This window comes from Apis cerana, linkage group LG13, assembly GCF_029169275.1.
Source record: "Apis cerana isolate GH-2021 linkage group LG13, AcerK_1.0, whole genome shotgun sequence".
NCBI lineage: Eukaryota > Metazoa > Arthropoda > Insecta > Hymenoptera > Apidae > Apis > Apis cerana.
In genome coordinates, this window is record NC_083864.1 from 2,614,899 (window position 1) to 2,627,953 (window position 13,055).

A 13,055-nucleotide genomic window follows, 5' to 3' on the forward strand; every position below is an offset into this window, starting at 1 on the left:
AAAACAATTAATATTAATGCAAATAATATTTGTTTCATTTCATTTATATTATATTTATTACAAATATTTTTTAAATTATTAATAAATATAATATATATTACAATATATATGTAATTTATAACATATGTAAAAATTTTTTTTTTTTATTAAAGAAAAATGTTTTATGCATGTTATGAAGTGTGAGATTCCATTTTCAAGGAAAGATATTTCTAAGGGTATTCTTCATAATCTATTTTCATGATCTACCTGTTTTTTTTTTCGATCTTGTAACAATATTTGCAAATTATAAATATTGTATAAAATGTATTATATATTGTAAAAAAATGTTAGAAATTTCGCCTTATTATTACGAAGACACTACGATAAACTAGATATAGGGAATTTGATATTGATAAATTTGTTACTAACATTTATAACATTTTTAATAAGTATTTATTAAGATTGATTTATAAAGATTGAAAATCCGTAAATAATTTAATTTTTTATTCAAATAAATAATTACTTATAATGTTAGTTACTAATTTGTTTACATTAAATTCCCTATTTAACTTACAGCTTTTTATTTGCTCATACTGACGCAAGCAAAGAGCCAATGAGAAGTAAGAATAAGTAGTTAAAGAATGCATTATACAACGAAAGCATTAGTTTTTATCAAATCACATTTTCCATTATAATCGAATTTATGTAATTAGTTACATATGTAATAAATAAAATAGAAAAATTTTTCTTTATGAAAAAAATTTATAAAGTACTTACATTTCATTTTATGCATTTAGTTTTGTATATTTTTCACTTAATTTATTAGCTACTCTAGCACTTTTATATATTTTAAATTCTATAAATTCTATAAATTCTATATCTAAATAATAATATTGCAATAAAACTTCTGCACACGGGAGATTACTATTAATGAAGAAATTATTAATTTAATTTTTTTCATTATTAATTAGAATTTTAATAAATTACAATTATTGATTATTATTGATTAGTATTTTAATAAATTACGATATTATTATTATAAGCTCTTAAATAAATATAAATAATTAAAAATAAATCTGAAGAGCACATATGTATCTGTAACATTTTTCTTAAATTTCAATTTCTATTATAATATATATTAAAATAATTTATTTGAAATAAATAACTTATGAATAACATAAAAATGATAGTGGGAACTAGAACTTTATAAAGAAATTTTATAAGAAATAAAAAGATATATTGAATACATTTTTACATTTTACATTTTAATATTTATATTCATCTGTTCTTATATTTATTAATATAGAATATCTTTATGTATTATGATTATTTAATATGTAACTCCTTTTATTATTAAATAAATACATTTGTTCTTAGAGGTTAGATAAAAATATATTGAAATTTTCATATTCGATTAATCGATTAGTTTACATATTGCTTAATCTATCGATTCTGAACTCGAAATATGTTAAATATTTTTTTATATATTATTAATTTAAACTTCCGTCTAATTTTTTCTTTCTTTTTTTAATAGAACGTTATATTATAAAAAATTAGTTTATAATATTATTTTAAACATATTTAACAATATTATTTTTAATAAGATTTGATCAATATAAATGTATCGAAATATATGAATCAAACTGTGATAAGTGAATATTTCAAGTATGTGATTCATTTTACGACTTTTTTATATCAATATTGATTTATATTGGGAAAATAAAGTAAGATAATACTTACGAATGAAAATAAATTCAAAATAATTAAATAAGTTAATAATAATTTCTATAAATGACATAAATTTTATTAATTAGTATAATATTATTATTATTATTTAATGATGGATCAAAAACATCGGGAAACGATAGATTTATATTGTAAAGATATTGTACCTAGAATAAATATAATTAAACTATGGCCAAAGCTTCTCGAAAATCAAATTTTTAATAGAGATGATGTAAATATTTTACGTTGGAAGGTAAGAATACATTTATTTAAATAATATATAGTAATTTTGAAATTGTAAATTATTTAATAATTTGTATATATTTTAATATTTTTATGTAGAAAAATCTTACAGATAGAGCAATTGTACAAGATATATATTTAACAATAAAAACACGAGGACCTTTTGCATTTCATCGTTTTGTAACAAGTTTAAGACAAAGTGATCATGATGATTTAGCAGATATTTTAGAAGCTAAAAAAATATTTTCTAATGATAATATACAAAAAAATATTAATTATGAAACTATGAAAGATAACAATATAGAAGAAACAGCTTTTCCAGAAACAGTTCCAGTTATAGAAGAGTAATGTTTAATATATTATATCAATGAATTTTGACTTATTTTTATATTTAAATTCTATTATTCAATTACAATAATCATTATATTTTTTTTTAAAAAAGAATACAAGATGACTTCTATCGTAATATACAAGTATCTGAAGTACCTTTACAAATACAAGTACGAAAAGCCACAAAATTTTTAGATGAACCTGTATATGAAAATGTTCAAACATATCCAATGCGTAGAAATCCTCGTGGATTGGTTTTAATAATAACAAATATTGATTATAAACATTCAGGCAAAGAACCTAGAAGTTCAGCAAAACATGATGAATCAAATTTAAAACAATTATTTGATCAAATGGGTTTTCATGTTATTTCCTATTGTAATTTAACTGGAGAGGTAAATAATAGTTTTGATTATTAGAAAACAATTAAAAAATTTTAAATTACATTACATTTTATTTCTTTTTAAGGAATTATTGGAAAAAATAAAAAAATTTTCTCAATATAAAGAATTACGTAATGTTGATTCTTGTTTTATTATCATTAGCAGCCATGGTAATATTCATCCCCAATATGAAATCACAGAAATAGTGGGTGTAGATCGTAATGAAGAAAATGAAATGCAGAATTGCAAGACTGTTTTGTGTACAGATATTTTGGATTATTTTACTGCAGAAAATTGTCCTCATCTTGCAGGGAAACCAAAGATTTTCATTTTTCAATTATGTAGGTAAGTACTATCATAGAAATTTTTTTCAAAAATATATGTAAAATATTGCATACAAAAAGATACAAAATAGTTCTTTATGAAAAAATGAGAAAAAATATAAAATATATAAAATAAAATTTTTTTTATTGAAAACTTAATTTTTGAATTTATTTCATTCATATACAATTAAAAATTATATTATTATATCTAATCAATTATTATGAATATAGAATTATTTTCAATTATTTTTCTGATACATTATCAATTTCCATCAATATTTTAAAACTTATAAAAAAAGATTATTGTGTCTTTTATTTTCCAATCAAGAATATATGCATATATAATTACAATGTAAATAATAACAGATAATTTACAATCATATAATACTAGGATTATTTAAAATCACTTGAAGAAAATTTATAACTAATAAAATTTAGCTATAATTCTATATATACAACAGATTTTGAAATTAGATTTTTTTTAAAAAGTATGTTTTCAATAAAAAAATATTCCTGTAATTTTTTTATATTTCTATTATCTTTCTATTATCTTATATATATTATATATATATTATATATATAAAACTTATATATATAATAACTTATCAATATAAAATTTTATAGAGGAGACAAAAAGCAAAAATCAGTAAAAAAACCCAGACATACAACAGATACATCTAATTTACATACTTCTGAGGAAATGATGAGTTTTAAAACAAATAATAAAAAAACAATGAGAAATTATGAAGACATGCTTATTGCACATGCTACTCTTCCAGGATATGTTGCTTTTCGAGATAATATAACTGGTAGTTGGTTCATACAAATTTTGTGTGAAGTATTTATGAAATATGCTCATAATACTCATGTTCAGGATTTACTAAATATGGTAAATAAATTCTTTTAATATATATTAATATTATTTTATACATTAGTTACAATATTGTTATTTGATGTTTCACAGGTTGATGAAAGATTAAAAATACAAAGAACGACTAGAGAAGAATGTCAAACATTAATGGTAACATCGATAGGATTTAATAAACATTGTTATCTCAATCCTGGTCTTTTTGAAGAACCATGATATTTGCCATTAAATAAAACGCGCAATGTATATAACAATTATTTTTTGTATGTGTATTGTCTATCATGAACTATTAAAAAAATCAGACATATTTTATTTATGAAATAAATTTGTGTTGTATTACATTTTCATTACATTTTATAAAATATATCAAGAAATATATATAAATTTTTGTTTTTTTTTTCTATACATATAATGTATCTATATATGTCGCATAAAATATTTTAAATCTGTGTTAAAATAATCGTGGTATTGTAATGATACGCACGACAAGAAAAAATAATAATATAATAAACAAATCAAGCTTTTGTAAAAAGAAAAACAATAGAGGACATATTAGAAAAATGATCACGATGACAAAAAACGGACTAACATCCAATTAATACTTACATTTGTATAAATACAATAATAACTTCAATATTTGCATCATTCGCATACAACGAAATTTATTCGTAATAAAATATAGTATGTGTAATAACGATACGTATTTTTAAATGAACAGTTATGTACACACACATTTACATTTAATATTATTTAAAATAAAAACAATAAAAACAAAAGAAGAATGCAATTCCGAATAATATAATTTATGACTAAAAATAAAATCTGGGTCAGGTTTTCATATCGTAAATCACGATTAAGAGAAAAAGTGGTTTTTAAGTTAATATGATTTACCAAAAAATTTGTCATATTTCAATTTATGTTCTAACAATCTTACAACTGTAAATTACAAATTACATGCTTATTAACTATATTCTAAATTCAAGTATATAGGTGAAAAGATAAATGTTTCAACACTTTTCTTTCTATTTTTTATAAGTACGTCACACCGTGCAGTTAAATAGAATTTATGAAAATTTAAAAAAAAGAAAATTGATAATAGAAATTTATATTATTAAAGGAAGGAAATAGGAAAATTGAAATTATGAGAAATTTTGTAATAATTAAACAGTTAAGATTCAAAGTTATTTTAACTTTTTGTTAGTGGAAAATGCAATTATAGTTGAATTTGCTTAAATGATACTCAATGTATTTTCCTTTCATATATATATTTTTTGCTAAAGTGTGCAGAATCATTATCATTGTAACTTATAATGCCGATTTAAATTGCTTTGGATATGGCTCAAGTGAATGACAATGAGTCAACGTCACGGCGATCAAATAAAAAAAAAAAATTTGAATTTTCTATTGAAAAATCAAGAATAACACTCTCTCCGGCGTGCAGATTTTTTTTCTTTTTGTTTCTTTTTCCATTACAATCCTGTACATTATTCAATAGAAATAGCATATATAGCATTTAATACAAAGATTGCGCGTTGGAAGAGCGAGGTTTTTTTATCTTCTCCAAGTTCTTGATTACCAAATCGTGCAAAGAACAATAACGATTACGGACCTCGCACATAACTAGCCATAAGCTTACATATTCTTTTTCATCTAATTCTTGAACTGCTCTTCTATAATCGCTGATGTGTGGATATTTTGCAACTTTACTAACAATCTTTCCTCTAGAGATAAAATACCTAACAAAATACCTTTGTGTGACTTTCATCGAAATAGAAAACTTTGTTGACTATTTCATTGAAATAGGAAATTTCAATATTATTACAATTCACATTACCTAGATATTTGATCAAAAAATGCAGCAGCTTCACTTTCAACTGACTGTATTTCAGCAAGTGTATCTTCTTGTACTGACACACCAAAATTATTACCATCTTCAATTTTTGGAATCAAAAATGAAATCCACATTTTCAACTGGAAATTCAAAATTTCATTTAACCAGCACAAATATTAAAATTTGCATAATTTGTATCATAGAATATATACCAAATTAGAATCTTCCAATAGTTGTCGAATATAAGGTTTGACTATGTGAATAAGATCACACAAGGGCTTGTTACAAGGTACAGGTCCATTTGGTAAAACCATTACTTTGGTTCCACTGGTATCATCTATACTATTATCTACTTTTCGTTTTTTTGTAGTAGAATCATTTTCGGAATGATTAAGAATAATAGGATCTGGAATGGGTACATTTAAATCTTGATGAACATCTGATAATTTTCTATTGCAAAAGCCAGGGGTTTCCAATAATTCATTCAATTTAACAATCTTTTCTGGAAATCCTTTTAATAATAGTTGTTCAGCCTAAATGAAATGGATATGTATATAATGTACTTTGAAACAAAAATAGATCACTTATAATTATATGAATAAAGATAATAACATTTGCTTACCTTTGTTTTTAAGGAATCCTTGTATTCTTGAACCTGCAAGATAAACTTGAAAGGTAAATACATTAAGAAGGATGATCATATTGAAAGTTGGTAATTTGCTTTAATTACATATAAAAATATATACATATATTTCAAATATAATGAAATTATAAGTATTTCACTTGCAAATTTATATATTTATCTCAAAAATAAAATATTTTAAACAAATTTTTTTAAATTATTCTAAAAATTAGTGTTTTAATTAGAATATTAAACGAACATAAAAATTCACAAGAAAATCGAGAATTCTATTGTCGATATAATAATACAGGTATAGTATTTGCGTAAGCAATGAGATAATATAAGTGATCAAGGCCAATTACTAAAAATATAAAAAAAGTGAAAAAATTAATATATTTAAATATTGGAGAAGTGCACATTTTTTTAAAAATATTAAGGACAAAATAAAAGATATTATTTTGAACATAATGATGCCGGTGAGTTAAACGTTACATTAACCTAAGCGTTCTTACTTGTAATATACCAAATGTATTTTATAGATTACTTAATTTGATCCTTGTTCTCTGTAATTTAAACTATAATATAAAATATTTTACCTTCTGTGCTGTAGTATCCGCCATTATACACTCCATGAAAAAAAAAAGTTTATAAAATATAACCACACTGTCCCTTTGTTGTAACGTACAACTTCAAACAGGAAGTAGTGGTGAACATTCTTACTACGCCATCAAATCAGAATCTATATTGTTAACAATTATGATATTCTTTTCAGAATTTGAAATGTTGTTTGAAGTTATTTTCTTCAAACTCGAAATGCTATAAAACTAATATAATTATGATAATATGCATGTTAGGATTGAGAGATATACAATAGAATGACAATATTTTCATTCTTTTACTTTCTTAGAAATTCTTTTTAATTCTAATTAAATTATTTTTATTATAATCTAGACAAATATACAATTAAAATATGATTCTATCTTGTTACAATTGATAGACATAGAATATTTATTCGAAAGTTTTAATTTTAATTATATAAAAAATAAAATCAATAATTAAATATAATGATATATGATAATATGAAACATAAAAATAAAAAATACAAGGGGAAAAAGGATAATATGTAATATGTAATTTCATAGATATATTTTAAAAAATGTAATTCTTTTAAATCAAACAACATACAATTTTATGAATAATGAATATATTTTTTGATATTTCGGATAAAATTAAGTAAATTGATAAAAAAATGGATTATTTCATTCATTGTATTCATATTTTGTACATCAAAAATCATCCTTTTAAATCAATAAAAGAAATCTGATATACATGATTATTCATCACGATTCATGTATCTATGGTGTAATTATTGTTAATGTATTTTTACGCATATGCGTAAGAAATGATATTTTCATTTGAACTATTGGTTCAAAATTTTACATTTTTGACTTAATAAGAATCAATACCAAGTGTAATGCTAAAATAGGGACAAAATTTATATTACACAATAAACGGACATATTGGAAAACAAAAATTAATTTGATTTTCAATGACACGAAATGATAGTTGATGATAATAATTACAACTGCTGTTGTTGTTTAGAAACATATATTAAATAAGGCTAAGTAAGTTTCTTTGCTTTTTGATAAAGTGTATCAACGACTTTCCCCATGCTATGTATAGTATCTAATGCAATCTCATAAGTTTTATCACGAGGAGTGTCTTCAAAAACAATTAAAACACCTTCGCCTTGATCAAGAACACCCCTTAATTTTTTATCCAATATCATTTGTGAGAGTTTCTTCTCCACTTGTGTAAGTGGCAGTGATATACAAGTTGCAATATGACTGACCTACATGAAAAAATAGAATAAAAAATCAATTTTAAATGATCAATCTATAATATCATAAGGCAAATTATTATACCTGTACACGTGAATAGGGTTCAACCAAACGGCATAAATTTTGTTCAAGCATTGCATCATAAAGGGAACCAAGATGAGCACGTACAATTACATCATCTTCTAGTTCTTCACGATATTTTTTCACAGCAGTTTGAAAATCTGCCAATGATCGTCGGTGGCTAGCTTCGGCAACTGCCCGCATTGCATCTAAATCCTTTCCTGCATACTTAACAGCTAATTTTCCTGACATAATTGATTGAACATCTTCAGGTGTACGTAACATAATTTTTGAAAGTAGCATATATTTTAAAGCTGTTAAAGCTTTTGGACTTTCTACACTGTCATATCTGAAAAGAATAGTAAGAATAGTACAATGAAAAACAAAAAGTTCCCAAATACAATATATTATTGAAAGAAACAATTTACCCTTCAAATGCTTCATAAAAGTAAGAATATGCAGTTTTAAAATCTCGTTCATCGGCAGCATGTAAAATTCCTGATTGTAAATCTAATGCAGCTTGCATTTTAGGTGGACAATAAATTGCATTAGCAGTTGTTCTAGCACTGGTAAGAGCTGCTCTTGCTTTTGCTAAATTACTTAATGCATGATAGGTTTTACTTTCTAATAACTGTACTTCAACCAAAAGTTGTTTATCATCCAATTTTTTAAGTTCTTTAAGTAAAGCTGATCCCAATTGTAATGCTTCACTGTACATACCAGTATCAAAATATAATGCTATTAAACGTGCTTCTAATGATTGCCTTAAAAATGTCCTACGTTCTTCTTTTGCCCATTCTATACATTCTTTGCATAATTGAACCTGTTAATAAAAGAAAAATTGATGCTGAACTATATATGAAAATTATAAAAACTATATATGAAAATACCTCGATGCCAATACCAGCTTCTAAATCCAAAAAAAAGTCTACTAAGGATCGTACAAGTTTAGCAGCTTTTGCTTTGCTAATCAAACTAAGAAATGGTCTGGTAGCCTTAATTAATTCCGCCAGTTCTTTTGCCTTGCCTTCTTTCTTGTAAAGTTCACCAAGATGTAAAATACCTTGTTCTTTCACACGAATGTTATCCTCGTCATCTTCCGTAACACCAATACTTGGATCGGAGACGATTTCATTTAAAAGTGAAATACCTTCACTACGATTCGTCATTGAAACTGCTTGTGCACGTTCGAATAACATTGCACCGGCCATTTCAAAAATTTTCACTGCTTTATGAAGATAAAAACGAAATAGGATAACCTTTTTTCAAAAATGATTAATGTTATTTTTTGAATAAACGATCAAATTTGTTAAACAATTTTTATGTTTTACAAACAGTTTTATCTAATGTTCTTTAATATTTTGAATGTCGCATGCGCTTTTATGCACAGCTACACAAATTTTATAAACGTCTACCGTTTGTCACTTTATTCGCAATCCGCTCCAGTCTCAGAGCTACAAAACACATGTCACGCTACTACGTGAAACAAATTAAATGTGTACTAAACGTGAAAAATTGTAAGATTGATATCAATTTTTTTTTCTCTAAATTGCTATCATTATTAATTTTTAATAAATTTGATTATATTATAATATTTTTTTTGCATTTAAAATTTATATATTTTTGCATTTTTCTAAACAATTTTATCATGAATAACCAAATAAGAGATAGAAATTATAAATAAAGTAAAAGAAAAAATATATAAGTAATAGGATAATATTATATTAAGAAAATTCCAGATCGAGATTATATATATATATAATATACAGATATATTCTGTTCAATAAAATATAGTGGTATATGTATATAAACATACAAAAACTGAATAAATGTAAATTTAAAGTAGTATAAACATATAAAACGATTAATAAATATTTCTTTATATATGATATTATTTTTGTTATGATTATTTTTAAACTGTTATAATTATGTTAAAAAATTAATTTTAAAAATGGTGAAATTTACCGAAACAAATATTATTAATGAAACATCTTCCAATTTAAAGTATTATGATTGTAAGTTGAAATTTATATGAATACAATTTTTTTTTCTTTAAAAAAGAATTTATTAAAATATGAATTATATAAAATAGAATTTATTAAAATATATATATATATGTATACAAATATGTTCCAGATAATAAAACAAGATCTAACCTACCGTTTCAAATAGCTTTATATTTGAATTTATGGCTTTTTCCAATTTGGCTGATAATTAGTATAATAAACTTGGATGCAAAAGTAAATATTATTTTTTAGTAAAGTTACAAAATTATTATTTAATAAAGTTATATAATTATTATATATTAATTTTTTTTATTGTTCTTATAGTACAATAATTTATCAAATATTTATAAACTGATAGCTGTAACAATATTTTTGATACTTTCAATTTTTGAAAGTTTAAAATTATATTTGGGATATGCAGGAAATCTTATTGGAAAGGTAATTCTAATTTATTTATTATAGAATTTGATTTTTAGTATTTTATAATATGAAAAAATTATTAGATTCCAGAATTAACTAGTTGCTGGTTAATTTCAATATTGATACAACTTCCCTTAGAGATGTATCTTTTATTTGATTATTGGATTTTATTTCATTATAGTGAAATATTGGTCAATTCTTTTATGGTTTGCCTTCTTTTTATTGAAATTATTACAGGTATGATTGCTTTAAAAAATTTGGCAAATCATCATGCTAAAGTATTTTACTTAATGCATTTATACGGTATACGTACAAATGATAGATAATAATTTATCTTCTAAAATAATTTTATAACTATATATAGAACAAGTATATAATTTTTATATTAAAATACAGAATGATGTCTGATTTTTTGTTTGGTAAAAATTTCTAATCAATGCAATGCCTAATACATATAAGCCTATTTAATTAATAATGTTTTATATCATGATTAGGTATCAAGATTATGAGTTTTATAAAATAATTGTATTACTGATACATTTTTTCGTAAACGTATTAAATATGTTTCTATATTGTTAATAACAATATCATTTTCAATATTTTGTTTATTGGTAAGTGCTTGTAAAAGTTGCAAACGCGTAGGAACCATACGTGAAAGTAGCTGTTAACAAAAAATAAAATATTAGTATGATTAATAAAAATAGATAGAAAAAGTGATAAAAATTAATTGAATAATAATTTATAACTTATTATTGTTTAAAAAATTATCAATAATAAGAATATGTTACATATGTTTTCAATAAATACTTACATCAAAAAGTTGTTGTGCCATCCAACCATGATATGGTTCTAAAGCTTCTTTATAAGATTTTTTTAAAAATGCAACTAGATCTTCTGTTGGTGTAGTTGTTTTAGCATCTTCTACAATTTTCTCGAAAAAAAGTAAAATCATATGTAATGCTCTGTAATTGTTAAATTGAAGTTTCAATTCAATTAATAAACATAATAAATAAAAAAAATGTATAAATTGAATTAAATTAAATGAAATAGATGATTATATATATATTTTATACAGGAAACTTGCACAAACCTTGTTAACCATAGTAAAGCATCTGTTGCGATTAAATTAGTCTCGGTAGCTTTTTCAATTAAAATCATGTCTTGTAAAATTACATTTTTTTCTTTATTCGTTGCATATCTCGTTTCAAGTTTCTAGAATTATACTTGAATACTATGAATGAATTGTATATTATAATACACGATTATGTTTTATTATATACATAGGTATATATACTTACGTCAATGTTACCATTAATATCATATTTAACTGGTGCGAATACTTTGCCAAGTTTTTCTGAAATATTTGTTCAATTTTATATTTTTATTCTTTATGTAGGTTATGTGACATTGACTATAAATATATGTAAACACATACATACCAACAATTCGCACAATGCCTCGTGCTGCATTCAAAAATTCAGCCGTTCTTATTTTATCGTCTTCTGTGATTTCTGGAAATAAAATTTCGATTTCATTAACAAGCACATCGTTGTCATCATTAGCACTCGAAAAATGTGCCATAATTTTACGATGATGATGAATTTCACATATAATTAAAAAACAATATATACACATATATATATATATATATATATATATATATTTTTGTTTTGAAACGTTTTAATAGTGTTCTTTTATGCTTTATCGTTTATTTACTACGTTTTATCGATCGATAGTTTACAGCAATATTTTTGGTAACTACATATATTACTTTTTACGAATATGATATATATAATACTATACGATTTAAATGCGATTTTAATATATCAATTATTAGATTTCAAAGAGTAATCAACAGTATTTTATATATTATGAAATAGATAATATGGTATCTTTTAATCTCTTGACAAAATTATAGATATTAGAATAATTGTAAAAAAGAAAATTTTTTTATTAGATATTTATAATTAAATTAAATTAAATAATTATAATTAAATTAAATAAATAAAATATATTATTGAATTTTTATGATTTATCAATTTTTTTTAATTTCAATGATATATCATTGTTATCAATATCTATAAATATCAATTGTTTTTATTGTTATTATAGTTATTTATAGTTATTATTAAAATATTTAATGATAACAAATTTTTAATTCACTTTATTAATTAAAATTATCATAAAAATAAATTTATATTTATGAAGCTATAATATATATGCACATACAACAGTTTTAATAATAATGTTATCTCATTTTCTTAATCTATTAATAACAAATAAAAATTTTTATTTTATAGCGTTCTTTTCTTTTATATAATTGTACATGTATTTACATATATATTCATCACATACATGCATATAATCATTAGCGCGCAATGTATTTTTTATTAAATATACTAGCATAATAATTATTATGTCACA

At 22.6% G+C, this 13,055-nt stretch overlaps 5 protein-coding genes across 5 annotated transcripts; 2 read left to right on the forward strand and 3 right to left on the reverse strand.

Moving 5' to 3' along the window:
* Positions 1–1,444: 1,444 nt before the first annotated feature.
* On the forward strand, positions 1,445–4,633 carry LOC108002646 (putative inactive caspase B). The gene is made up of 6 exons (XM_017064427.3): positions 1,445–1,957; positions 2,047–2,291; positions 2,390–2,672; positions 2,746–3,005; positions 3,608–3,872; positions 3,948–4,633. The coding sequence occupies exons 1-6, from the start codon at positions 1,817–1,819 to the stop codon at positions 4,065–4,067; spliced, it is 1,314 nt and encodes a 437-aa protein (XP_016919916.1). The 5' UTR covers positions 1,445–1,816; the 3' UTR covers positions 4,068–4,633.
* LOC108002647 (proteasome activator complex subunit 3) lies at positions 4,488–7,041 on the reverse strand. The gene is made up of 5 exons (XM_017064429.3): positions 6,901–7,041; positions 6,305–6,337; positions 5,895–6,215; positions 5,686–5,822; positions 4,488–5,587 (listed from the first exon to the last, which is right to left on the reverse strand). Exons 1-5 carry the CDS (start codon positions 6,934–6,936, stop codon positions 5,365–5,367), a joined length of 750 nt encoding a protein of 249 aa, XP_016919918.1. The 5' UTR covers positions 6,937–7,041; the 3' UTR covers positions 4,488–5,364.
* A 392-nt stretch (positions 7,042–7,433) lies between these two features.
* On the reverse strand, positions 7,434–9,538 carry LOC108002648 (26S proteasome non-ATPase regulatory subunit 11). Its single transcript, XM_017064430.2, has 4 exons — positions 9,096–9,538; positions 8,634–9,028; positions 8,230–8,554; positions 7,434–8,156 (listed from the first exon to the last, which is right to left on the reverse strand). Exons 1-4 carry the CDS (start codon positions 9,414–9,416, stop codon positions 7,926–7,928), a joined length of 1,272 nt encoding a protein of 423 aa, XP_016919919.1. The 5' UTR covers positions 9,417–9,538; the 3' UTR covers positions 7,434–7,925.
* Positions 9,539–10,080: 542 nt separating this feature from the next.
* LOC108002650 (transmembrane protein 17B-like) lies at positions 10,081–11,650 on the forward strand. Its single transcript, XM_017064432.3, has 4 exons — positions 10,081–10,220; positions 10,342–10,445; positions 10,536–10,649; positions 10,715–11,650. The coding sequence occupies exons 1-4, from the start codon at positions 10,157–10,159 to the stop codon at positions 10,955–10,957; spliced, it is 525 nt and encodes a 174-aa protein (XP_016919921.1). The 5' UTR covers positions 10,081–10,156; the 3' UTR covers positions 10,958–11,650.
* On the reverse strand, positions 10,993–12,461 carry LOC108002649 (glycolipid transfer protein). Its single transcript, XM_017064431.3, has 5 exons — positions 12,071–12,461; positions 11,930–11,985; positions 11,722–11,843; positions 11,443–11,593; positions 10,993–11,292 (listed from the first exon to the last, which is right to left on the reverse strand). Exons 1-5 carry the CDS (start codon positions 12,264–12,266, stop codon positions 11,122–11,124), a joined length of 696 nt encoding a protein of 231 aa, XP_016919920.1. The 5' UTR covers positions 12,267–12,461; the 3' UTR covers positions 10,993–11,121.
* Between the last annotated feature and the right edge of the window lie 594 nt (positions 12,462–13,055).

Coding starts and splice junctions, on each gene's coding strand:
- LOC108002646 (XM_017064427.3), top strand. CDS start 1,817: ATGATGGATCAAAAACATCGGGAAACGATAGATTTATATTGTAAAGAT. Junction 2,673..2,745: donor ATTGTAATTTAACTGGAGAG/GTAAATAATAGT, acceptor TTTCTTTTTAAG/GAATTATTGGAAAAAATAAA. Junction 3,873..3,947: donor TTCAGGATTTACTAAATATG/GTAAATAAATTC, acceptor GATGTTTCACAG/GTTGATGAAAGATTAAAAAT.
- LOC108002647 (XM_017064429.3), bottom strand. CDS start 6,936: ATGGAGTGTATAATGGCGGATACTACAGCACAGAAG. Junction 6,338..6,900: donor CGGATACTACAGCACAGAAG/GTAAAATATTTT, acceptor TTTATCTTGCAG/GTTCAAGAATACAAGGATTC. Junction 6,216..6,304: donor AGGATTCCTTAAAAACAAAG/GTAAGCAAATGT, acceptor CATTTCATTTAG/GCTGAACAACTATTATTAAA.
- LOC108002648 (XM_017064430.2), bottom strand. CDS start 9,416: ATGGCCGGTGCAATGTTATTCGAACGTGCACAAGCAGTTTCAATGACG. Junction 9,029..9,095: donor AAGCTGGTATTGGCATCGAG/GTATTTTCATAT, acceptor TTTTATTAACAG/GTTCAATTATGCAAAGAATG. Junction 8,555..8,633: donor TTTTATGAAGCATTTGAAGG/GTAAATTGTTTC, acceptor TATTCTTTTCAG/ATATGACAGTGTAGAAAGTC.
- LOC108002650 (XM_017064432.3), top strand. CDS start 10,157: ATGGTGAAATTTACCGAAACAAATATTATTAATGAAACATCTTCCAAT. Junction 10,446..10,535: donor TAATAAACTTGGATGCAAAA/GTAAATATTATT, acceptor TTGTTCTTATAG/TACAATAATTTATCAAATAT. Junction 10,650..10,714: donor CAGGAAATCTTATTGGAAAG/GTAATTCTAATT, acceptor AAAAATTATTAG/ATTCCAGAATTAACTAGTTG.
- LOC108002649 (XM_017064431.3), bottom strand. CDS start 12,266: ATGTGTATATATTGTTTTTTAATTATATGTGAAATTCATCATCATCGT. Junction 11,986..12,070: donor AGGCATTGTGCGAATTGTTG/GTATGTATGTGT, acceptor CAAATATTTCAG/AAAAACTTGGCAAAGTATTC. Junction 11,844..11,929: donor ATATTAATGGTAACATTGAC/GTAAGTATATAT, acceptor GTATAATTCTAG/AAACTTGAAACGAGATATGC.